Here is a 24,687-nt window from a genome sequence, read left to right as displayed (position 1 = left end):
ACTCGTAAATTTGTGTTTTTACATGTATTAATCGATTAATATTAAAAAAAGTTTTGCAAATAAAATAGTATAATTATATAACAAATATTTATAACATAAATTCTATAATCTATTTAATTAAATTTATTTCCTGACATGTCTTGATCTTTGTCTGCGATCATTCTCAACATAATGTGTTCAAGTGCTTCAACGGTGATAGTGTATCCATTTATTCCCAATTCTTTGACACTTTCATCCATAATTTTGAGCAATTTCAGAACTTGATCACAAACAGGAACCATAATTGAATCTGCCATTTCATAGTCTAAAACAGCACTTGGGACTGTTTGCTGAACGAGTTTCAGCACTTCTTCAGCTTTATCTACAACTTGTGTTTCATCGTCCATCAAAAACTTCAATCTGTATCCACATTTATATTTAGCACGTAATTCTGAAGGGGTTCCCATAAAAATTAGGTTTCCACCGTCCATCACGAAAATTCGACTTGCGACGCTTTCGCCTTCTTCCAAACTGTGGCTTGCAATGAGCGTAGTGGTATTCTCAAAGTAAGAGGCAATCTTCCAAAGAAGCTGTCTTCGGTAGACATCAACTCCAGATGTCGGTTCGTCCAAGATTACTAACGGTGGCGCGCCAATGTAGGCCATTGCGACTGAAACACACCTCTTCTGACCGCCAGAGAGCTTTGCAGGGTCTTTGTTCAAAAGATCTTCGATTCCAAGTTTGGAGGTAATATAATCAATATGGTCTTGGATCTCTTCCTTTGAAGCTCCTCTTAATCGGCCGAAGAATTGTAGGTGCTGCTTAACGTTCAATCCTTCTGCAAATACATTTTCTTGGTAGCAGAAGCCAGTACACTTCTGGAGGTCAATGAAGTCAGCATTGAAACCATTCACCTTGAGTTTTCCTTCATCACATGGAATTGCTCCTGTTAATGAAGATAATAATGTAGTTTTTCCGCTTCCATTTGGACCTATAATCAAAATTGTTTCTCCACGACCTACAGTGAAGTCAAGAGAGTCAATAGCTTTTATTGTTTTCTTACCTGTATATACTTTTGTGAGGTTCGAAACAGAAAGATAGGGGGTGTCACCTAAATTTGCAGGGACTACGTCATTTTTGAACTTGAAGAACCTTTTCCAAGCCGACAGAGAGAACATTTTTGTTATTCCTATCTCAGGAATACCCCATTTTTTCGGGGCTATCAAAATCATGAACACGAAAATAAAAGTTAAAACAATAATTTGAACAACTAAGGCAGCAATAAGAGTTTTGTTCGAATGAACTACGTATGGATGATCAGGATCTATCTCAGCTTGGCCCATGTTAGAGAAATAGCTCTGTACAGTGCAAGCCGGAAATACTAAATCTAAATGCTGGTATTGGAAGCCAGGGATTATGGCTATGGCCCAGCCAACTTCTACAGTAATCAAGTAATAAAGGACGAGGAATCCAAACTTCTTAGGAGTGTTAAAAAGAGGAACAAAACAAATTCCAATAAAATAAAGGGAAAAAGACGCAAGTAGAAGAAATGCATACAATTCTCCGAAGTTAACTTTAGCACTTCTGTATGCATCGTGCGTTGTTTCGAAAATTGCAAAAATCAAAGAAGAAACAACACAAAAGAACAGGTCTATAAAGACAAAACCAGCCCAGAGGATTATATCACTAATACCAGATGTGTTCATGAGCACTAATGTCTTATCATGCATCCAATTACTCAACATGTTAAAATTACTTGTCATATAAAAGAAATAAATGGTTACGAAGATCCAAACTTCCTAAGCAAAAGCTTTGCGAGTTTTGTAACTTCTATATGAATAAAGAGACGCATTAGTTTGCGAAATATTTTGCATTTTTGAAATCTTGTCTAGGAAGATGAAGTGATCGCTTGAAAAAGAGGTAATATTGATTTTGGTTAGATTATCTGAAGAACTGATATCGTATGTATCACCTTTATCAAAAAAATAAGTTCCGCCTGTTGTGTTCTTGTATCGAATTAGTTCTGGATGAAGAGATTCGTATGAGATGTTACCAATAAGTCTATTTTCAAATGTATCTGGGCGAATAATAATTTTGTTTGATTGTGGATATTCTTTGATTGCGAAATAATAAGAAAATGTGAAATTTTTAGAAGGAACAGTATTTATATGCGTTGCATTGGCGGCATTAGCAAAAATTAAAGAAAAGGAACAGAAAAATAAGGGCCAATAGCGGTAAGATTTTGCACGCATCAGTATTACTATACGCATCCAGCATCTAAACGAGTTTATAGATGTCAATTTACCTGTACCTTTGCTTATGTCCATTAAAGATCGTTTAATTTCAATCATTTCTCCTTTTTAACAAAAATATCCTCATCGTGATCCAAAATTTTCTGAGAAACAAATCAAAATTGATCGCGAATTTAACATTGAATTTTAACTACTTTATTAATAAAAAACAAACAAATAAACAAAGGGAGATTTCCAACTATTTTTGTCAGCTTTCATATGAATTTATCGGCTTCGAAAAATACACATGCAAAGAATGCCAATTCAGAGATATTTCCCATTATCGCAGGCATGTTAATCATTTTAAATACCTTTTGCTTTTGTTTCTTTTATTTCCAATACACATCGAATATATTTTCATCTAGCTGATACTTTCCTTATTTAAGTGGACAGACCAATAAACAGAGAGGGAAAAGCTTCAGAATCAACTTGTGGAACTGCAAGCAGATATTGAAACAAAATCCTAGCACTTTAAAACAACAAAATTCATTGAGTAGTAGTCTATATCTTTATACAATAAGATGTCACACTGCACATGATATAAGCAGATTTTGTTTCAGAAACAATTGAGAAGACAATTGACTCTTCTTACTCATTCAATTCTACTTGTTCAGCATCTGGCTCATTCGTGTTCTATCTAGCGATAATTGTGCATGTGTATGAGTATTTTTCCCTACTCGAATCGAGGGTCTCACCAAATGATAATTTCAAACAGTTAGTGACATCAGATATCTTTCATTTTAGGCATACAACTTGACAATAGTGATTTTATTAAATATATAAAATTAAATTAGGCTTATTTGGATAGTTTAATCGATTTTACCTCAATAAATCAATAAACACGCGTTATACATATCTTATTAGTTATAAGTTTTCTTCATCTACCATACCGGTAACTGTTATAACTATTTTTCGCGAGCCTCCGCGATTCCTGTGTTCATTAAGGTAAATTCCTTGCCATGTTCCTAAATTTAGCTGTCCATTAGTAATTGGTATATTTAAAGAAACACCCATGACAGAAGATTTAACATGAGCTGGCATATCATCGGCGCCTTCATCAGTATGATCCCATGGAAAGTTTTCTGGAATTGTTTTATCCATCCAAGCATTGAGATCTGTTCTTACATCAGCACAACAGTTCTCATTAATAGTAATCGAAGCGCTTGTGTGTTGAATGAGTAAATTCATCAGGCCTGCTGTTACTTTTTTCATTTCTGGGATTTGCCTAACAATAAGTTCAGTAATTAAATGGGAACCACGTGGATAGTTTGGGAGAGAAATAGTTTTTTGGAAACATTTCATCATTTTTTACAAAAATATAATTGACACTTTTTACTCATACAAAATTTCAATTCGATTTTTTTTCAGCACTTTTTTCGATTCCAAGAGGCTCAACATCAAGAGATTGTGATACAATGCATTTGGCTTGCACCTTGAAATCCTCAACGTTTGTAGTGGCGATTTTCTTCCAAGCTGTGCTGAGAGTCAAGAAAGAAAATGAAAACTTTTGTGGGAGCATGAGTGCATTTACGTATGGCTCATACAATGAGATAAGATGTCCTATCTCAATCTGCTGCGAGATAAGAAGTAAAACAACTAAAACGTCAATGATATCATCCACACAAAGCAAATGATCGGATAAAGCAGTGAGCTTGCCTGATGTACGCTCTTCAAGATCTCTTTCGATCATGCATGCCGTTTCTTGGAGTCTATCGATGATTTGAAGTGTTAAGTAGCAAAAATCGATTGGGTTGTATTGATATTGAAGATCTTCCAGATGGAAAATGACTGTCGAATAAGGGTTGTCGTTTCCAATCGTTGAAATTGGAATCGAAATCAGTAAATTCGGGAACATTTTCTTATTTGCAATGAAAACATCCATGGAGTAGTTCCTGAAAAACTGTATTCTTGAGGCGATTTCTTTACTTTCTTCATCTGACATCGGTTTGAAAATCTTTGGGTATAATTTTCCAAACATTTGGCGAGAAAGAAGGATGAAAAAGATTTCTTTAGCCTTTTCATCTTTCTTAATGGCCTTGTCAGCAAAGAATTCGGAAATCTCAAATAAAACTTGTCCTGAAACACTCGGATTGTTCAGAATTAATTCCATTCCTTTGTAAAATTTGGCAAGTCCATCATCATTTTTGTAAAGTGTGAAATATTCTTCAAATAAATGATCTGCCTCACTAATTGGATAAAATGATTGCTTTGGATCATAAAATTTTCCAGAAAATCCATAAATTCCTTTTTCATGATCCATATACCAGGCACGATTTGGATCTTTGCATGATCGTATTCTTCTTCTGATTTTCTTGAGATGCGATTTGATTTGAACAAGCTTTGTATCAAGCTTGAATGCATGTAATATTTCTCTGATAATTTTCCTCTGAAATTCGATATTAAAAACAAGATGTAATTGTTGCATGTCATCAATAAATTTCTGAGCCATGATTAGATGTAGTATTACGTCATCGATAAGATTCGAATATTGCTCAAGCTTTTTGATTTTATGATGACATCTTAATGATTTCCAAAGATATTTTTGATTTCTTGAAATATCATTAAACTGAGCTCTGTACATTACTTCTTTCTTTCTTAATCGAGAAACTTTGCGGCAATGATCAGCTTGTTTCTTTTTGTAATCAGCAATTTCTTCAATAACTTTATCGTAAACAGTCTGTATCGATTCCAATGCCTTGTTGTATGCTTTGTAATCATATGGATTAACATGATAAACTTTAAATAATTGGTATTCAATAAATGTTGCTGATGAAAGAAATTCTCGCTCTTTATCTGTAAAAGGCCTAACTAGATTCTCAATGTTATCTATTTTGGACAGCTGTCTTTGCTTCTTTTCGTCAGTTGTCATATTTTATATTTTTTATGAAATTTGACACAAAATTTTGAAGATACCGATTATCCATATTATATTTCCGAAAATAAGATATCCTTGGATAATAGTATTGAATGTTGGCATTCCTTTCAATCTTTCATAAATTTATGGGGAATACACTTTAATTAATTGGGGAATGATCGCAATCAGTATTGAATTAATTTAATAATTGGCTGGCCACTTATATATTTCCAAAAATGGATTACGAAGCACGTTTGAACAAGGAATATATGCTTCACTGCCTCAATATTCTTGCACATTTTGATGGCGTTAATCTTCCAGCTGGTGTTACAGAAATTAAAGCTGCTGGCGGACAAAATGAAAAATTACCAGTTTATTTTATTGCTTCAGAAGGTAATGATTATTTCGTATGCACCCGTGGAGCTACAGATGCTAATGATTTTGAAATTGTTCTCGAAATCGATCTTGTTCCTTTCTTAAATGGAAAAGCTCACAAGGGAATTTTAGACGCTGCACGCAAAATTGTAGAAGACAATGAGGAAATTCTTAAACAATGCAAAGGCCAAATCCATGTTATTGGTCATTCTCTTGGTGCTGCAACATCAATTGGTGTTTCCACCGTTTTAAGACTCGAAAAGCATTACACGAATGTTGATTGCTACAATTTCGCACAGTTCCCAGTATTTTCAAAGGAAATTGCTGACCAAACCCGTGATTGGATGACTTCAGTAATTTATGGTGAAGATATTGTACCAAAGGTTACAAATAAGAATGTATCCATGCCTCTTAATGCTATGGCTCCACCAGGACCAAATCAAGCCCAGGCAATTCAAGGATTAAAGTCTACAATTGCAGGAATGATGCAAAACATCGTTGCTGGCCAAGGTGTTACAGACAAACAGCAATTGAATAATGTTGCTGCTGTTTTAGATGTCAAACTTGACAAATTAGTTGAAATGGCTACAAACGTTGATCCACAATCACCAACACTTAGCGGAACTCTTCTTCATGTAGTCCAGAGAACAGATTATTGGACAGGTGTTACATCATATCATGTTATTCCGTATGATGAAAATATGGGAATTAATTTCTTCGGATTGATGATTGGTGTTCAGCAGCATTACATTAAATTTTACTCACAAGTATTGCACAAAGCATATGATAAGCAAGAAGCTCCTGCTGCAAAGGAACCAACAGCCGGACTCGATTTAGACTAAATTTGTATTCTTTAATAATAATAAATCTTTATTTCTAAAATCCATACATTTTGCGGCAGTTTTCGCGGCAAATTCTGAAAGCTTCCTCTGGAGGAATATTATGTAGTTCTGCAATCTTCTTAATAATGTAAGGAACATGGCCTGGAGTAGCTGGCTTGCCGCGGAATGGAATTGGAGCCATGAATGGACCGTCTGTTTCGGATAAAATACGATCCATTGGGATTTTTGTGCATACTTCTTGAACTTGCTTAGAGTTTTTGAATGTAAGAACTCCTGTAAATCCAAAGAATGCATTTGGATAGTTTGGAAGGACAAATTCTGGAAGTTTGTACGAATCTGTATAGCAATGGATATGGAATTTATGGTCTTTTGGAATGCATTCTTTGATAATTTCTATTGTATCGTCTTCAGCTTCTCGTGTATGTATGACTATTGGTAGGCCGAGTTTGACAGCAAGTTTGGCCTGACGAGCAAAACATGCCTTTTGTATATCTCGTGGACTGTTATCGTAATGGTAATCCAAACCTATTTCTCCAAGAGCTACAATTGAAGGGTGCTTTAAATTTTCAATTAAAGCTGCCTCAAGTTCATCATTGTAGATGTTTGCATTATGTGGATGGATTCCTAATGCTCCATGGATCTTTGGATTGCCCATATTCAAGAAATGAAGAGTAGATTCAAATGATTCACTAAATACTGTAACACAGCCTGCGAATCCCGGCTCCCATTTAGCTGCAACTTCATCAAGTGGAGTATTACGGTCGACTTTTAATCTATCATATATATCATCTAAATGGCAATGAGTATCAACGTATTCCATGTCTTAATGAATAATTTGACATTACTTTTCCAGATTGAGAACAAAATTTGACATTTGACTTATTTATCTGCTTATTGTCAGATTACGATTATTTCTTCTGAATTTCTACATGATGATGTAAAGATCGCATAGTTTCTCAGAATTTTGTAAAGGTAAATTTTTTTTTGTATTCAATGCCTCCCAATCAGAAATATGATCCAGACTTAATGCTAGATATGATGCTTTCCCTTATAGAGGATCTCAGCATAGATGGGAATCCAAAATCATTATTAATGCCACTCTTTCCTGAAGTATATCTTACGCATCTTGCGGATTCGATTAAACAGTTATACTCAACGGAACAAACTTTACTCACTATACAGCCTCCTATAATGATTGTAGGTGATCTTCATGGTAATTTTTTTGATCTTCTAAGAATTATCAAGAATCAAGGCGCCCCTCCTTTTACCAGATACTTGTTCCTAGGAGACATTGTTGATCGTGGAGAGTTCTCCTTAGAAACGCTGACATTAATATATTTGATGAAACTAAAATATCCAAATGATATATTTATTATTAGAGGAAATCATGAAGCGTCAAATATTTGTAGCAGGTACGGATTCAAAAACGAAATTCAAAAGAAATATAATTCTCAGGCATTATTTGAAAAATTTATAGAGGTATTTGATTATACTCCAATGGGTGCACTCATAAACTCCTCTATTCTCTGCGTTCATGGCGGAATTGGACCGCAATTTACTTCTCTGAAACAAATTTCAAATATCAAGAGACCTTTTTCAAGAGTTCACAAGAATTCTGTTGCAATGGATCTCCTATGGTCCGATCCGTTTCAAGAAGCTACTCAATATGAAAAAAATCTGAGAGGTTTTGGTAATCTTTTCGGAAAAAAGCACCTTATAGACTTTGAAACAGAAAATAAATTATCTCTCGTAATAAGAGGTCATGAACTTGCCACTCATGGAATTAATTACTCATTTGATGGAAAGATTGTCACAGTATTTAGCTCATCTAATTACTGCCGAGCATCAAATGATTGCGGTGTTCTTTTTATTTCAGATAATGGCAATATTGAAGCATTTACTTTCAAGAGTTTGGCTAATAAGATTTCTTCTACAGAGATCGACTTTGTTGATGTCACAACCCTAGATATGTCATCTAATTTGTTCAAACTTACAGATTCGAGCGTACTCAGGCATAACGATTCTGATTTTCAATTTTCAATTCCAAACCAGTTCATTAGATGCAAGCATGCCAAAGCCAGAGCTAAGAAACTGAAGAAGTTTGTTGAAGATGAGCACTCAGAAAAGCCGAATCTTTCTAAAAAGCATCAAATCAAAGAACATAACCAGAAAGTGAATGAACAATCGCCGAAGATATACCATTTCAGCTCACCAGATGGAATATCTGATGATGAATCGGTATGCATTAAGATGAAACCTCGTAAGATTTCAACAAAGAAGAAAAAGATTTTTAAGAAGTTAAGATCTGGAAGCTGTGTTTCTGTTAGGAAGATTCGTCCTAGGAGGAACTTAAGTCCCTTATCAAAGAGAGTCAACAAAATGTTGCAAAACTTTTGAAAATGAAAAAAATTAAATTTACTTTTGATTTTTTTCAAGGTAACAGCCGGCTAATATTTTTATTAAAAGTTTGGTATATTTCGAGTTAAAATTTTAACGATTATTTTTCATTCAAACTTTATGATGTGATGCAATGAATGAGAAAAATTTTAGACCTTATGGAAGAACTCTTTTCTCTTGCAATATCAAAGACAGAGGTAGGAGAAACAGACATTATTGAGATACTTTCGAGTATAAGAGATCTTATTTTCTCTGAAAATGAAATTCCGACTAATATCCAATTCTCAATTGAAGCAAATACAACAAATCTATGGAATAAAGCAGTTAACTTATCACGAAAACTACAAAACCTTCCAGAAGAAAAGCAAAATATACTCAAGAACCAAGCAATTCCGAATATTCGGTCACTTTGTGTTGACCTTTTCATAAAAATCTCCCCAAATGACTACGACAAGATATTCAGAAGCGGAATATCAGTCATGATTTCGATGTTCGAAGCCTGCCGCTATGAAGAAGTTTCTAAATACTTTGAAATATGCAAAAAAGTCGAACCATACATCAATTTCGAGCTTTCACATAACATACAATGCCTAGTACAAATGTACATTACTAATTCCAAGTCGCTAATTGCCAGTTGCGATCCAGATTCCGCATTACAGTCGCTCAGAGACATGACCATGCGCTACCCATTGGCCTCATCCAGTTTCTCGTCATACATACTTCAGACGGCTAACTCTCTGAAGTCTGTCGAGTGGACCAGTTTCTGCATCGACTTCTTTCGGCAGAACAAAGAGCTCTGCGACGCTTTTATGTCCGATGCTGCTATTCTCCACTTCTCCATCCTTTCATCTGCAAACAGAGTCAGTGAAATTGCAGAGTTCGATGTCGACAATATTGATATAGAAAATGACTCGAAAGAATTCATTTCTATAGCTAAAAGCATCTTCACAGGCAATTTCGATATCGATTCCGTCAGTTCATACAAAAATGAGCGATTTCTCAGCAGATTGGCCGAAATCATCTGTTTGTTCATCGACAAGTTTGATGAGAGAGTCGTGGATCTGCTTGATAGAGCAAGCCGCAGCGATCCATCGACGAGAAAGCAGATAATCAAGGTGGCGACGAAAGTTAACTCCCTCGATCTGATTCGCAGAGTCCAGTTTTCGGAAGATGACTACCCAGTTATCTGGAATCACTGCATCTCGCTCAAAACAGGCAGGAGCTTCGTCGACGCCGTGAAATGGGCTGGTGAAATGATTGCAGATATCAAGAAATGCTGCAATCCGAACAATGAATGCCTCCTCCTCAAAGCGATGAGGTTCCAAAGTCGCTGCTTCCTTGAGATGGGCGAGGTCTCCCAGGCAGTGGACATCTCCAGACAGTGCGTCTCCATCATGGGCAGCGACGAGAACAGGGTGGCTCTAATCAAGGCACTGATCAGGAGCGGCCAATTGGATGAGGCACGTAATGCAGGAAACGAAATTTCCAAAAGTGACAGCATTACAATTGTCAGCACTCTTTTTGCAAGGGAGAGCATGTTCGAAGACTCAGCAAAGCTGGCGATTAAAGCTATGAGTGATTCATTGGATGAGAAACTGTTCAATGTTTTAGTTTACTGCCTCCAGAAACAAAACTCAAAATCACTTGTAGAAATCGCATTGAACTCCCTCAAAAAATATCAGAAATCTGACTTCCAGAAGATTGAAAGCGACTTAAGGAGAGAAGTTGTAGTATTAGTTAACAATTTGCATGTCACTTCATCTTTATCACTTTTAGTTGCTATTCGAATTGCAAATCATGATGAGGAAGAAGACATTTTGATTCCTCATTTATTACGTCAAATAGTAAGTGAAGGTAAGCAAAGTGAATACTTAGACATTCTTGAAGAAGAGATTCCGAGAACAAAAAAGATCATTTCAACTCTCAAAAAATTCTTCTTACAAATTGAATGTGATGTCAATTTGCAGTTGTTATCAAAAAGTGACGTTTCATTTTTGATAAAATTACTTGTCAGATATCCATGTAAACTGACTCCTTATGACATCAAAGCATTGGCATCATTGGGTAACTTAGATGCGAACGATTTGTGCCAAATTGCCGTCATTTCTTTCCACCAGAGACTTACTCCAGGAGAACTGAGAGAGATACTCGAGTCTTTACTTCCCTCCGCAGAAATCGATGAAAGCACATCTGAGTTTATTTGCTGCAGCATGTGGAACTTTGGAAGAGAAATGATCGGAATTTCTGATGAATCGGACTGGTTTTTGGCTACAGCAGTTGGAATCTCGCAAAGACACCAAAGTTTATATCTCGTAAGAGATCAAATCGCTTCAGTTTATGAAGAATTTGTATCGAGAAAGTGAATTTGATTAAATACTTTATTTTAATATTCAAAAGTTTATTTCCTACATCTTAAGTGTAAAATCTAAACTGAAATTAAACAAAAATGTCTGGTAATTTCAGTAATTTCTCAAAATAATCTCAATGAAACCATTAAAAATGCATATTCTAGAAAAAATTTGACAAATTTCATGATAATTTTAGATAAAATAATTAATAATCGATAAAACAAGAATAGTAATACATATAAGTAAGAATATTATTGCAAATATACTTGACGCCTTCTTAAATCCAAAGGAGGAAATAAAAAGAATTGCAGGAACAATTGTTGCCATAATGGCATACGAAATTGTGCCCACTAACTCATAAACGAATTCAAGTGATCCATTATAATATGCAGCAAGAGTGGCGCAAAGTGCAATGAAAGCAACACAACTAAATAAATTTCCAATAATACTATGATTTTCGCAGAAAAGGTTGCACCGTTCATGACTTCCTATCATTATATACCCACAGTAAAAAAAAAAAAAAAAAAAAAAAAAAAAAAAAAAAAAAGGTAGTGGGGCTTCCAGGCACTTCGTGCCTTCTAGCCCACATAAATGAAGTTTTTATTCGGAGGTCTTCCAGGAGCTTTTCACAAATTATATATGTTTTCATGTTTTGTCAAGACTTCTTCGTAAAATCAGACAAAAATAATGTTTAGGGTAGAAGGTTAGATATAACCTCTTTTCTAACCTCTTTTCTACCCTCTTGAATTTGTCAAGACTTCTTCGTACATGTTTTGTCACTTTTCTGTCACTTTTCAGGAAAAAACATTTTTATTATATATATAAAATGAATTTTACAAAACCACCGTTACCCTTCTTTGGAAATAAGAGTAGATGTAAAGATATTCTATTGAGAGAACTTAAGAAACTACCGAATGGTCTAACATTTGTAGACTTGTTCGGTGGAAGTTTCTATATATCCCATTTGTGCCATATAATATTCCCAGACTCAAAGATTATATGCAATGACTTCGACAACTATATGAACCGTCTCAAACATATACCAGACACAAACAAAATATTGAAAGAGTTAAAAGAAAAGATACCTATAGGTAAGATGGAACGTATACCATTAGATAAGAAAAATATTGTGAGAGAGGTTTTGAAAAAAGCAGAATATATAGACTGGGATAGTATATCTGCTAGACTATTATATAGTGGTGCTATAAGAGTTCATGACATTGAAACACTTATGTCAAAAGTTTTATATCTCAACTATACAAATGTTTTCAAAGAGGACATAGAAAAATATACTGAGGGTATAGAGTTTGTGAGATGTCATTGGACAGAGTTGTATGAAAAATACAAAGACAAGGAAAATGTTTTCTTTATAGTAGACCCACCGTTCTATAACACATACGATTTTCAATACCAAGTAGACTGGACTTTGAGAGACTCTTTAGAAACTTTAGACGTTTTACATAACTGTCCATGCTTTTACTTTACATCCGATAAAAGTGGTTTGGAAAGTGTCATGAGATGGTTAGAGGACATACATGACTATGAGTTTAGATACGATAAGATAGAATATGAGAGAGGTCCTATAAACCGGAAAAAGTGTCATAACAAAGAAATTTTACTAGTAACTAAATGTGGTTTGAAATAGGACTACTTGTTTTAGGTTTTTTCCATTGTGTCATTTACTTATTTGACGTGGCAGAAAGATATAGAGAATATGAAGATGAACCAATACCAGCAAATGTTCAGCATATGTACTCGTAAGAGATATTTTTATCTAATATTAAATGGACGCACAGAACTTAGCGAATGCACAGCAACCTGGACAACCAAACCCAGAGAATATTCCAAATGAAGTTAGAATACAAACTGCAATGGCAAACTATGGTCAAGTGCCAACAGATGTACAAATGCAAACTGCCATGTCAAATGACGCTGCGTTAGGCTTACCACCATGGTATGCAAATATGAGATGGAAAGAGTTTTATACAAACCCTGAGGTGGGATATAAACAACTTTATGCAGATGACGCGAACACAGGAGTTGACCCAGAATATGTTTTCTACCAGAGGAGAAATAGAATGTATGAGCTCCAGTTAAAGAATGCAATGGAACTCAACAGGAAACGTAAGAGACTAGGCGGACATTAGATTTTTACATATAGTAAAATGGGTTTTTCAGTATTGGAAACTTCTTCAGAAGAGTTGAAGAGGTATATGGAATGGAATAAAATCTGTCGGAAGGGGAGTATGGAACGGAGTCAAAAATATTGGTAAAAGAGTAGGTCAGTTCGTTGGTATTATACCTAAAGACCCTGAACCAGAAGAACAAGCTCCTGTTATACAACAGCCTGAACCTGCACCACAGTCTAGTTGGCAACCAAATCCAACACCTCAACCGTATTAAAATTATATTTTTACCGTTCGATAGTAGTTGTATATGAAACTAAGTTCTAAGTAAAACGCGTGGTATAATGGAATTATTCTCTTTCTTCCATCTGTAGTAAACCATACTTGAAAGTCTGAAATACTTCCACTTGGTGGTTCGTATAGCTTTGTAGGTTTTTCGTAAAAGTCATTTGCCAAGCATAAAAAGAGTTTTGTGCACCAGAAAATGAAGCATGAACTATAATAGCATCTGAGTCGAAAACATTTTCATATGTTCCATTAGGGTTTTCGACTTCATAAAAGTTCGGGTGTACTGGATATTCTGCAGGCTGATTTAACATCCTCAAAAATCTATACCATGCCAAGTTGTTATATTTTGTAGAAATATAAACGTCTTCTCCAAGGTCTTCTATTCTATTGATTTTAACAGTTGCATTTTTCCTTCATATATAATATCGAGATGGTATTCTCCTTCGTCAATGTTGTACTGTTTTGCATATTCGAGATAGATATCGTTTATTTTTTCTTGAAAAGCTTGAAGAGTTGTTTCTAAGTTTACAAGCAAATTCACTTGTAAAAGTTTTCCCTGTTCAAATTTCTCATACGTACGTTTCTCTTTGTTATAGTATCGAATTTCAAAAGCGACCGTAAATGGGAAACCATTATGGCTTCTGAAATGAACTTCATTCTACGAAAGCCAACAGCTTTGTGTGACGGATGGGTCTCTTAACCATCTTAACGGGTAGTCAAAACGATAGCCTTCATGCTTTACGGTCTCTGTCTCAAACTTTTGACCTACGTTAGTAAAAAGTTCATCTAATGGTTTAGTTTGTAGCAACTCTTGAATTTTCTTTTTCTATTGAAAGCATATTTTATCTAGAATAAAAATGTCGAAAGAAACAGCGTATGAGAGAAATACAACACAACCGACAACTCATTTGCAAGCTCTAAATAAGAACACAACAAACTTTCAAACTATTCTAAGATATCTGAGTCATTGAAAGAAGGAAACTTAAAACTGACGATAAACCAATGACAGATGAGTTTCTGTTTCAAGAACAGTAAGACCATACTGTTTGTATAAATCCAACAAAAGGAACTTTAAACGAGAAACCTATAGATGAACTTCTTTTGAAAGCAGATGTTAACAACAAAGCTGACAAAGAGTATGTCATTGAAAAGTTCAAGAAGAACATGACAGAGCAGATGCAAATATGCAACAAAAGCAGATGTTAACAACAAAGCTGACAAAGAGTATGTCATTGAAAAAGTTCAAGAAGAACATGACAGAGCAGATGCAACATATGCAACAAAAGAACATACTCATCCTGAACTAGCAGACAAAACATATGTTGACAATAAAATGTCAAGTGAAGTGACAAGAGCTGAAAACGAATATTCTAAAAAGACTCATACACATACCATTGCAAATATTACAAACTTACAAGAAACCTTAAACAGGAAAAGTGACGTTGGACATACACATACCATTGCAAATATTACAAACTTACAAGAAACCTTAAACAGGAAAAGTGACGTTGGACATACACATACCATTGCAAATATTACAAACTTACAAGAAACCTTAAACAGGAAAAGTGACGTTGGACATACACATACATCTTCTGAAATAACAGACTTAAACGTTAGCCTTGAAAAGAAGGCAGATAAGAACCATACACACGATTTCTTCGCAACTGTTGGTATAGAAAATATTGAAGGAACGGTTGAAGAAACTGGGGATGTATTAAATTGGAAACCTCCTAACTTTCCACAAGGTTTAACATCGGAGGATGACATAACAACGATGAAAGACATTAAATGTAGAAATGTCTATGTCATGGAGGATGAAAACAAAGTTAAATTCACTGCTCAAGATTTATATGATAAAAAAGCTGACAAAACAGAGCTTCAAACATTAAAGACAGAAATACTTCAAACACTATATCCTATAGGTTCTATTTACACGTCAATGAACTCTACCAAACCAGAAACAGTTCTGGGTTTTGGAACTTGGACTCAAATAGTCGACAGGTTTTTGTATTGTGCAAACTCTTCAAAGGAAACAGGTGGAAGTAAAACGATTTCAGGTGCAAATTTACCTGCGCACAGTCACTACGTAAATTTAAGTACATCTGAAGCAGGTTTGCATAGTCATAGATTTTGGGATTGGTCAGCAATGACAAAAGGTAAAGGATATGATGTTAAAGAGGACGTTAAGTTTGCTATAAATTGTTACTGGGATAACACTGATGTAGGAGGAATCCATTCACATCGCGTTTCAGGGTATACGCAAACAACGGGACAAAGTAAAGACTACATGCCACCTTACATGACAGTTTACGCATGGTATAGAATTGCTTAGTCGTCATTTTCAACTTCTTTAGCATATTCGTCAGGAGTTGTCTTATATTTGTTAGGAACTGTCTTTGAAAGTATACCACCTTGAACCTTAACAAGTTTGAAACGAGGTCTGACAATAGTAGTTTTATCTTCTGCTTGCAGTTTGTACATTTTGCCATGTTTGCCTAAAACTTCATAATATTCTCTTGTATACTTTCTTCTATTTTTACGAACACGAATGCGAGTACCTGTCGAGTTCCCATTGTTGTCATAGTCAATAGTATTTTCATATGGGTCGCGTTTAGGTATTTCTATTTTTACTTTGTCACCTTTCTTAAGTTTGAAGCCTGGCATTCTTTCTTGTTTGTCTCTTTTGACTAAACTATTAAATATATAGTCTTTCTCTAAGTCGGGGTTGTTTTTCATTTCTTCGGGGAGTGGTTTCCCAAACCTTTTTGTTTACGGCTATTGTAAATATTTAAAACTTGTCTCATCTTTGCCATGGAGAAGTGTCTATACTTGTCGTCATATGACATTTCATTTGCTTCACCACCTTGTGGTTGATTTAAGTCTCTTAAGATTTTTATACAACTGTCAATGACACCAAGAGCAGAATGGTTTTGGTCGACAATGAAATATTGGTTTACATTTTTTGAACGCAGATAGTTTTTAATATCGTCTGATTTGAAAGAACTTTCACAGTCAGATGTCAGTTTTGTTGGATGGTATTTGTCAACGAATATTGTCAAAGCAGTTTTCACATCTAAAATATTTTTGGACTGTAATGGTATGGCTTCACAGTATCTTGTGTTTTGACCGACAAATATTAGCCAGTATGGAGGTCCATCTTCTCTATACCTCGGAATGTTTTCCAAGATATCCATAAACCAAGCATTTGGTGTTGAACTAAAGATTTTTATCATGAGTGCTTTCTTTGTCGCTTTAGAAACATAGGGGTCCTTGTTTGGATTCGTCATTTTTTAACCCATAAGAAATGGGTTTATTTGGCGCATTAGCAGGAGGAGTCGCATCTAGATTTTTACCCGCAGTGGAACAATAGCCAGAGGTGCATTTGGAATTGGAAGGAAGATTTTGAGTACATTAGGTATACTGAAAGAAAGCAACACCTATTATACAAACTGTACAGAAAGTTGGGAGGTAGCACGAGATGCAGCAAATCTTATTCCAAATCCTGAAACAAGAGGAAAGTTCAAGGATGGATGGACAATGTAGGAAGACAAGCAGGAAACTACTATAACAAAGCAAATGACTACTATAACCAAGCAGGGCACTATATGGACCAAGGTGAAAGATTCTTTAACAGAGGATATAACCATGCACAACAGTGGGTAAACAACAACCAACCGCAACCGCCTCAAACGCGTGGGGAATGTAAATTTTTTACTGAGATGAAATGAACAATACAGCATTGAGACAAATGGGCTCAAGATGGATTTGTCGGCTTCCAGCAGTTAACCAACCACGTGTTTGTCAAGTTCTTCCTATACCTCAAGAAGTTTTAGACCGACTTAAAAAACCTAAACAACAGTTGAAAACAAACCAAACTAAAATTTTTTACTGAGATGAAATGACCGAAGAAGTTGAAACGGTAGATTTGACACCACAAACAAAAAGTTCAGAACCATTGTCAAAACCTGTCAAAGAACTTACAGATGAAGAGAAAAATTCAATAATAGAAAGTGCCAGGTCTGGAAATACAAACCCTAACTATAAAGTCACTTTTCATAGAAATGGAACGGCTAGTATCTCAAAAAAGAAACAGACTCTCACAAATAAAATATTGAAGTCTGAAGGAGCTTTCGAGACAACAGATGGAAAAGTTTACTTCACTGACCAACAGTTCATTATAGAACATCTCATTGACTTAGAGTCGAAATATTCTAAACTTTACAACAAACACAAAAAGTTGAAAGGAAAACAAAAACAAATGGCATATGATATTTATGAAGATGTTGACAACACAACTGTTCCTGCAGGTGAAGTAAAGTCAGAGGAACCGAAAAGTGACGAAAAACCGATAGAAGAAGAGAAACCAAAAACTGAAGATAAACCAAAACCAAAGTTTAGTTTGGAAACTAAACCAAGTCAACCTTCATTAGCTGGTATGGGTTGGCGTCAAAGACTTATGGCAGCAGGTGGTTATGTAAAGTAAAGAAAAAAAATATTTTTTTATTTTTATAAAAATGCCCCCATATAGAATGGATAGAAAATCTGCTAGAATAAAAGCAGAGTTAGAAAGATATGGTTGGAAAGTTTCAAAGAAGTTTAAATATAGGAAGGGAAGACCCATAAAAGTCTATGACAAATTGTCTGGTCTTCGCTATGAAATGGACTTGGAAACAGCACGCGCAAATTATCCAAACAGACTAGAGAGGTTAGAAGAAGAACGTCTTATGGACATGCCTTTCGATGTTAGTGAGCCTCAAGTTGAAGGACACGACGGCTTTGCCAGGTTCTACTGGAAACATGACGAACAATTGCATCCTTTGAGGAGGAAAAAAGGAAAAGGTGAAGACGCACATGCTCCCATGGAAAGAACAAGATATGCATATGAGAAGTATCGTGAAGTTAGAAGTCAAATTACATCTGGTCGAACCTTTACAGTAAACTTTGACGAAGGAAAGAACAAAGAAGGCTTCATGGGTGTACTTGCTGCAATTCAAGATGGAAATAAGAAAGGATACAATCTCAGATTGACCATAACAGATTTGGATGGTCACATTTACTATGCAAATGGCAATGTCACAACAGCTGCAATGCTTCTTGACGCTTTCAAGACTACAAAGAGAGAACAAATGGTTGACTCCGACTCAGACATTTTGAATGCAATTGAAGGAATTGCAAGTGTCAAGTTCGAATGGTACCAACCTAACCCTCAAGCAGTCAGACAACATGCTGGATACTTCCCCTTCATAAATAAGTCTGACATTGACTTGACAAGGTATGGAATTTACAATTCAATTGAAAACAATTGTCAATGAACCTTGCATTCTTACATGTCTCAGGAACTCTGGTCTTGTTTCAGAAGAGAAGATGAAGTATCTTGAGTCATGTGTGAAGACAAGGTACATTCTCAGAGGTCAATTGGCAAAAATTGCACCGTTGGCAAATGTCAATATCCGAGTCAACATACCTACAGCTAAAGGTTCTTCACATGACGACTATGTTGTTGACAAAGACTTACCATGGTTGAAGATTGTAATTGTCCACAACCACTTCATGTTGAACGAAAGTCTTACAAACCCATTCTTTGGTAAAAGTAAGTGCAACATTGTCAGAGCTGTTAACATTCTTTTCGAGAAAGGTTTGTTGGAACCAATTCCAGATGACAAGCTGACAGAAACTTTTGTACCAAAAGACGAAACAAACTTTTCATTTTAGCAAGACCAAAAAGTTGTTCCAGACAAAGTTCTAGCACAAAAGAAGTACACAGTTCCAAAAGGAGTTGGATTGTTCGGATACCAACCTGAACCAGAAGAACTTCCAATGAGGTTGCAAGAACTTCAAGATGCTATAAACAAACTTCCATTGAGACATCCAATTGACGTCAAATTGTATTGGAGAGCTTCTGAGTTAGGTCAGAAGGTTTTATATGAAACAGGTTGCTTCGACGATGTTTATGAGATAACAGGAGAAGTTTCTCAGAAGATAAGAGACTCACTTGAATTTCCACGAACTGGTCCGATTGGTTGTGACAAGTTCGACTCATACGAAAAAATATACTATGTCGACCTTAACGCCGCATACATGAGGTTCGTCCAATATATCCCGACTGGAATTCCAAACGAAGATGGTGAGTTCCCAGGAAGGAACTATACAGTTGGAAAAGTCATACAACAACTGTATGATATTAGGAAAGCTTCAAACCCCAAACTTGCAATGACACTCAAATTGCTTATGAATTCGACATGGGGGTATTCCATTAAGAAACCTCAAGAGATGAAGAGTAAACATTATGAGAAGGTCGACAACTTTGTTGAAAGGTTCTCCCCTTTTGTTTTGAAGTACGAATTCACTCAAGGTCAAAGTGGCTTAGTAACCACATTAAAACCTATTGTCGAACATTGGTCTTACCCTCAGTTCGCAAAAGCAGTCCTTGACGAGTACAACAAATTCTTCTCCGAAGTCAAATCCAAAGTCAAGGTTTACTATGAGAACATTGACGCACTCATGACGAACGAAGAAGGCTATAACAAACTCATTGAAATGGGAATGGTCGGTGAAAAGATGGGCTGTTTTAAGCTAGACAAGGTATTTTCCGAAGTTCATGTCCTCTCCAAGCGTAAGTACTGGGGCATACTTGAAGACGGCACAGAAATAAAACATTGCATGAAGTAAAAACGTTTTTAAAACAGTATATTTTTACATATATTAAATGTTTCAGGTTGAAAAAAGAGGTGGAGCCAAAAGTGGCTCGACCTCAAAACAAGCATTTTGTGAAGAATATACCAACCCGCGGAAAACAGCGGGTTGCTTTTTATACAAAGTTCACCCGTTGAATTTGTCATGAATTTCCTTAAGATAGACAAAAATATATTTTAGGTGGAACCAGGTCCCTCGGTCCCTCGGTCAACTAACATCTTTTTGAAAATGGTGACAACATGACATTTTGACAACAACACAGGAAATAGATTTCATCGTTGTGGTCCGACGGTTAAGCCACAAACGAATGTCCGACGGTTAAGCCAAAAATATTTTTTTATTTTTATTGTAAGAACAGTATGACAGTCGAAGCAAAAACGTTCACGAACAAATCTAATGGCGAAACATTCACAAAAGGCACTTATAACGGTATTGAAGTCTTACGTAGAGACAAGGATGGTTACATTAATGCAACAAATATGTGTCAGCAGTTTAGGAAAGACTTTAGAAAGTTGTTGGAAAATAAGTCCTGGGAAGAGTATTATAAGGCATTTTGTGAAGAATATAGCAACCGTCGGAATTCCGACGGTTGCTTTTTATACAAGGTTCATGCAGGAATTCCTGATGAAATCAAACAGGTTAGAGGAACGTATGTAGACCCAAGACTCGTAAACTATATAGCAATGTGGGCTTCTCCAAAATATTGTATAGCAGTTGGAAAAATTCTGGACTCCATAGACAAGAAAGTTCATGAGAAGTTAGATGAAGAAGAACTTGAAGATACAGTAGAGAATGCAAAACCTTTGTTTGAAGAAGAAGTTAGAAAAATGCATGAAAAACAAATAGAACATGAACGTGAGATATGTTCTGGTTATAGAGATTCTCCATACGAACTAGACCAATGGGAACAAGAAGATTTAAAGAGAGAATTTAGAGAATATGAACTCGCTAAGATAGCATTTGAAGCTGCAGAAAAGAAGTTAAAAGTTTGGGGTTGTTTTGTAAAAAAATATTGTGAGTAAATGAACCATTTATTTTCGACAAAAATATATTTTAGGGTAGAAGGTTAGATATAACCTGTCTTCTACCCTCTTTTCTACCCTCTTGAATTTTCATGACTTCTTCGTAAATGTTTTGTCATGAATTTCATCGTAATGAGTGTAAATGACCCAAAAATATATTTTAGGGTAGAAGGTTAGATATAACCTGTCTTCTACCCTCTTTTCTACCCTCTTGAATTTTCATGATTTCATCGTAAATGTTTTGTCATGAATTTCATCGTAAATGTTTTGTCATGATTTCATCGTAAATGTTTTGTCAAGACTTCTTCGTACATGTTTTCTAACCTCATGAGTTTTCCCGAAATAAAAAATAAAGTTGGTTTTTTTTAAAAAAATATTTTTTTATTTTTATTGTAAGAACATGTTAGCAACAACAGCACCAAACTCGTTAGTCATGAACCCAACTTCAATGTTAGTAGAGATGAAAAGCTTCATTCCTTCTTCATATACTTTCGAAACAAAAATCCAGAAGATAAAGCAAGAACTTTTAACAAGTACTTTAGACTGTAGTGCGAAAGATGAAACAAATGAACAGTATCTTTATGAAATGCAGGATATTATTGACCATTTACCCAAATTGCCTGAAATCCAACAACAAAAGCTTACTATTCCAGAATTCGATGAAATAGAAGTCAAAGCAACTGACTCAGTAGAAATAAAGAAGTTCATACGAAAGGTTAACTATGAGTTTCTTGGATTTCATTGCAACCACAAAGTCATTGACATATATAAATCTGAAGAATTTAAGACCTACGACAACTTTGTTTCGTTAGTTGCTGAGTGTGTCTTGCAGATAAGAGATAAAGATAGAAGAGGTAAGGTATGGAACCAACAGATAAAACCAGCAACCTTTGAGTTAAAGAAAACCATCTACGCCTTAGTCATACTAGCAGGTAAGGTTTCAGAATATAACGCAAAAATGAACCCGCAATGTTCAAAATGTAAGGCAGCAATTAGGAAATATAACTACTCCGTCAAAGAGATAGAACGTATGAGAAACGACTATGCTGACTTAAAGAAAGAGATGTCAAACATTGAGTTTGAAACAGTTGGAAAGATAGACAATGACACCAAAGTGGTTAGAATAGGTGATTTAAACGTAAGATACTCAAAGAAATACAACAAATATTCTTTGTCAGACATTCTAACACTATCTGGAAAGAGAGCAAAGGACTGGGTTAGAAATGCTTCAACTCAGAAAATTTTGACAAGAAATCCTGAGCTTTTGATATCGGTAAGATTTCATGGAACTACAGCATATCTTATAGACAAAAGTCTTATACCACTAGTTTTGTTATGGTTAGACCCAGTTGTTGGATATAATTTCATAACATATGGTTCATTCGATACGGAACGTTGCAGTGAAGGCTTACTTTACATCGTTCAGAAACCGAAGGACTTCAATACAAAGAGATATAAGATAGGAAGGACATATAATATAACTCTAAGATATGACAGTACAGTCAATATAGTCAAGGTTGTGTTAGTTAATGATATGAGAGCTGCAGAAACAGAACTACTTGAAAAGTTTGAGAAAATGTATGGTGCTCCCATAAAAGGTAAAGAAACGTTTGAAGTAGATGAGATAGATAAAGCTATAAAATTATTTGACGAAGTTGCTGAAAAATACATGTAAAAATAACGTTTACCATGTAAAACGCTTATAAAATAACTGGGGTAGAAAAGAGGGTAGAAGACAGGTTAGATCTAACCTTCTACCCTAAAATATATTTTTATTGAATTCAGCACAAAAATCTGAGTAAAATGGCATAAGATTGCTACCCTCAAAAAACCGAGGATAGAGATTCCGTACGAAAAACAGTGAAATTTCTCTAGACCGACTTCCTTCGGGGTCGCCAAAACTCTATGAAATCATGAATTTCCTTAAGACAGAAAAAATAAAGTTAGTTTTATTTTTATTTATTTTTTTATTTTGTATGTAAGGACAGATATGACAACAACAGAGAACACAACAACAGTTATAGTCCATGAAGCTATAAATGAAGAATATGAGTGGGTTCAGTTTAACAAACAGTTACGTCTCATTCGTTCGGTCAAAGACGATATGTACCAAATGCAAAGTATTTTGACAGCATGTTTTGCTCCAGATACTATGAAACCACAAGATTGGTTTGAATTAAATAGCACTCATGAACTCCTCAGTGAGTTTGAACATGTAGACTTAAAAAGATGTACCAAGACAGACAAAACTTACCATCACATCTAAAAGGTATATATGTTCATAAGTTCCTAGTTAGTTCAATAGCAATGTGGGCTTCACCTCGTTATGCAATCTACATACTTATGCTACTTGACGAACTTGTACAAAGCAGAGAGAAGATATGATGAAAGAAGACAAAAGCATTCAGAAAAGAATACCACGTTCGGTACCAAAAGGAAAGGAAAAAGAACTATAAGTATATGATTTTATACTGAAGAGATGGAAAATGAAGAAGACAGAGATATGGTTATGTTGCATTTAGTCAGAAGAAAAACAAAAGCTTTCGACCTTGCTAAGATTTACAAATCTGACAGAAATTGGTTCTATCGCGAAAACTTACCGATTTCAATGACCCAAATGAAGATGTGAAACAAATAGTTCAAGATACGTTACCTCAAACACACTATGATATTAAAGGTTGTACAATACTTACCTTCAAAGAAGATTTGCCGCTACTGAAAGAAAAAATAACAGAGTATTTTGACAACTTCAAACAAGTAGAGTAGATGAACTCTTTATTTTTCAAGCTTGACTTCAGATGGCTCAGGTAGCTCTATAAGGTAAATTGTCTTGTCAAATCCTTCCGACATTCCAAGTTCTTCCTTCCGACATTCCAAGTTCTTCCTTCCGACAGGAAAAAAATTTCCCGACAACAGGAAGAACTCTTCCTTCCGACAGGAAAAAAATTTCCTGACAACTGGAAAAATTTTTCCAGTTGTTCGTCCGTAAACCATTCAAATTTTCGAAAATTGAGAACTTTTTGGTCGAACTTCAGAAAAAGTTTTTCCTTCAGACAGGAAAAAAATTTCCCGACAACAGGAAAAGTTTTTCCTTCCGACAGGAAAAGTTCTTCCTTCCGACAGGACACAAACGAATGTCCGACGTTCCTCTTCCTGAATGCCTTCCAAAGCCAGAAGAACCGACAGCCCCAGCACCACAACAGACTAAGACTCAAACACTTACATTTTTACGCTTGACTTTTTACAATTTGAACTTTGTTCGCGTAGATATGAATTCTGAAAGAAGTATGAGGGTCTTGTATGACTTTGTACTTCTCCCATAGTTCATGTCTGTCAAACTTACCTGCCATGGACTCTTTCATAAGTTCCATGAAATCGTCTTCGGACAATCCAGGGAAAAGTACAATGTCAGTAAGTATTCTTTTAACATCCTTACTTAAACTCTTTGCTGTCTGTACACAAATGACAA

The 24,687-nt window shown here is 35.4% G+C and overlaps 15 protein-coding genes and 3 pseudogenes across 18 annotated transcripts, besides 1 other annotated feature; 13 read left to right on the top strand and 5 right to left on the bottom strand.

Annotated features, from left to right (window-relative positions):
• Positions 1-113: 113 nt before the first annotated feature.
• On the bottom strand, positions 114-2,348 carry TVAGG3_0456370 (ATPase activity, coupled to transmembrane movement of substances; the record flags this gene model as incomplete). The annotated part of the gene is made up of 1 exon (XM_001311653.2): positions 114-1,724. The coding sequence occupies one exon, from the start codon at positions 1,722-1,724 to the stop codon at positions 114-116; it is 1,611 nt and encodes a 536-aa protein (XP_001311654.1).
• Positions 2,349-3,058: 710 nt separating this feature from the next.
• Positions 3,059-3,575, bottom strand: TVAGG3_0456360 (YjbQ-like superfamily; the record flags this gene model as incomplete). Its single annotated transcript, XM_001311654.2, has 1 exon — positions 3,135-3,575. One exon carries the CDS (start codon positions 3,573-3,575, stop codon positions 3,135-3,137), a length of 441 nt encoding a protein of 146 aa, XP_001311655.1.
• A 43-nt stretch (positions 3,576-3,618) lies between these two features.
• On the bottom strand, positions 3,619-5,139 carry TVAGG3_0456350 (VPS9 domain family; the record flags this gene model as incomplete). The annotated part of the gene is made up of 1 exon (XM_001311655.1): positions 3,619-5,139. One exon carries the CDS (start codon positions 5,137-5,139, stop codon positions 3,619-3,621), a length of 1,521 nt encoding a protein of 506 aa, XP_001311656.1.
• A 221-nt stretch (positions 5,140-5,360) lies between these two features.
• TVAGG3_0456340 (lipase) lies at positions 5,361-6,341 on the top strand (the record flags this gene model as incomplete). Its single annotated transcript, XM_001311656.1, has 1 exon — positions 5,361-6,341. One exon carries the CDS (start codon positions 5,361-5,363, stop codon positions 6,339-6,341), a length of 981 nt encoding a protein of 326 aa, XP_001311657.1.
• A 34-nt stretch (positions 6,342-6,375) lies between these two features.
• On the bottom strand, positions 6,376-7,161 carry TVAGG3_0456330 (hydrolase activity, acting on ester bonds; the record flags this gene model as incomplete). The annotated part of the gene is made up of 1 exon (XM_001311657.1): positions 6,376-7,161. The coding sequence occupies one exon, from the start codon at positions 7,159-7,161 to the stop codon at positions 6,376-6,378; it is 786 nt and encodes a 261-aa protein (XP_001311658.1).
• A 173-nt stretch (positions 7,162-7,334) lies between these two features.
• Positions 7,335-8,738, top strand: TVAGG3_0456320 (phosphoprotein phosphatase protein; the record flags this gene model as incomplete). The annotated part of the gene is made up of 1 exon (XM_001311658.1): positions 7,335-8,738. The coding sequence occupies one exon, from the start codon at positions 7,335-7,337 to the stop codon at positions 8,736-8,738; it is 1,404 nt and encodes a 467-aa protein (XP_001311659.1).
• Positions 8,739-8,896: 158 nt separating this feature from the next.
• Positions 8,897-11,101, top strand: TVAGG3_0456310 (uncharacterized protein; the record flags this gene model as incomplete). Its single annotated transcript, XM_001311659.1, has 1 exon — positions 8,897-11,101. One exon carries the CDS (start codon positions 8,897-8,899, stop codon positions 11,099-11,101), a length of 2,205 nt encoding a protein of 734 aa, XP_001311660.1.
• Positions 11,102-11,912: 811 nt separating this feature from the next.
• TVAGG3_0456300 (phage tail repeat-like family) lies at positions 11,913-12,731 on the top strand (the record flags this gene model as incomplete). The annotated part of the gene is made up of 1 exon (XM_051234853.1): positions 11,913-12,731. The coding sequence occupies one exon, from the start codon at positions 11,913-11,915 to the stop codon at positions 12,729-12,731; it is 819 nt and encodes a 272-aa protein (XP_051104583.1).
• Positions 12,732-12,870: 139 nt separating this feature from the next.
• Positions 12,871-13,233, top strand: TVAGG3_0456290 (uncharacterized protein; the record flags this gene model as incomplete). The annotated part of the gene is made up of 1 exon (XM_001311660.1): positions 12,871-13,233. The coding sequence occupies one exon, from the start codon at positions 12,871-12,873 to the stop codon at positions 13,231-13,233; it is 363 nt and encodes a 120-aa protein (XP_001311661.1).
• A 1,459-nt stretch (positions 13,234-14,692) lies between these two features.
• Positions 14,693-24,687: part of a mobile genetic element that runs on past the window's edge.
• TVAGG3_0456280 (phage tail repeat-like family) lies at positions 14,834-15,756 on the top strand (the record flags this gene model as incomplete). Its single annotated transcript, XM_051234852.1, has 1 exon — positions 14,834-15,756. A coding segment is annotated over one exon (923 nt), but the record flags the coding sequence as incomplete, so codon positions are not given.
• On the bottom strand, positions 15,832-16,790 carry TVAGG3_0456270 (annotated as a pseudogene). The gene has a single exon. A coding segment is annotated over exon 1 (959 nt).
• On the top strand, positions 17,621-17,986 carry TVAGG3_0456260 (phage tail repeat-like family; the record flags this gene model as incomplete). The annotated part of the gene is made up of 1 exon (XM_051234851.1): positions 17,621-17,986. A coding segment is annotated over one exon (366 nt), but the record flags the coding sequence as incomplete, so codon positions are not given.
• On the top strand, positions 18,033-19,425 carry TVAGG3_0456250 (annotated as a pseudogene). The gene has a single exon. A coding segment is annotated over exon 1 (1,393 nt).
• Positions 19,774-20,172, top strand: TVAGG3_0456240 (DNA/RNA polymerases family; the record flags this gene model as incomplete). Its single annotated transcript, XM_051234850.1, has 1 exon — positions 19,774-20,172. One exon carries the CDS (start codon positions 19,774-19,776, stop codon positions 20,170-20,172), a length of 399 nt encoding a protein of 132 aa, XP_051104580.1.
• On the top strand, positions 20,556-21,218 carry TVAGG3_0456230 (uncharacterized protein; the record flags this gene model as incomplete). The annotated part of the gene is made up of 1 exon (XM_051234849.1): positions 20,556-21,218. The coding sequence occupies one exon, from the start codon at positions 20,556-20,558 to the stop codon at positions 21,216-21,218; it is 663 nt and encodes a 220-aa protein (XP_051104579.1).
• Positions 21,619-22,663, top strand: TVAGG3_0456220 (organellar and viral DNA polymerase type B; the record flags this gene model as incomplete). Its single annotated transcript, XM_051234848.1, has 1 exon — positions 21,619-22,663. A coding segment is annotated over one exon (1,045 nt), but the record flags the coding sequence as incomplete, so codon positions are not given.
• TVAGG3_0456210 lies at positions 23,323-23,984 on the top strand (annotated as a pseudogene). Its single transcript has one exon. A coding segment is annotated over exon 1 (662 nt).
• TVAGG3_0456200 (uncharacterized protein) lies at positions 24,353-24,541 on the top strand (the record flags this gene model as incomplete). Its single annotated transcript, XM_051234847.1, has 1 exon — positions 24,353-24,541. The coding sequence occupies one exon, from the start codon at positions 24,353-24,355 to the stop codon at positions 24,539-24,541; it is 189 nt and encodes a 62-aa protein (XP_051104577.1).

Source organism: Trichomonas vaginalis, chromosome V, assembly GCF_026262505.1.
Source record: "Trichomonas vaginalis G3 chromosome V, whole genome shotgun sequence".
Classification (NCBI taxonomy): Eukaryota; Parabasalia; order Trichomonadida; family Trichomonadidae; genus Trichomonas; species Trichomonas vaginalis.
Note: the sequence above shows the minus strand (reverse complement) of the source record. Positions and strands in the feature narration are given on the sequence as shown.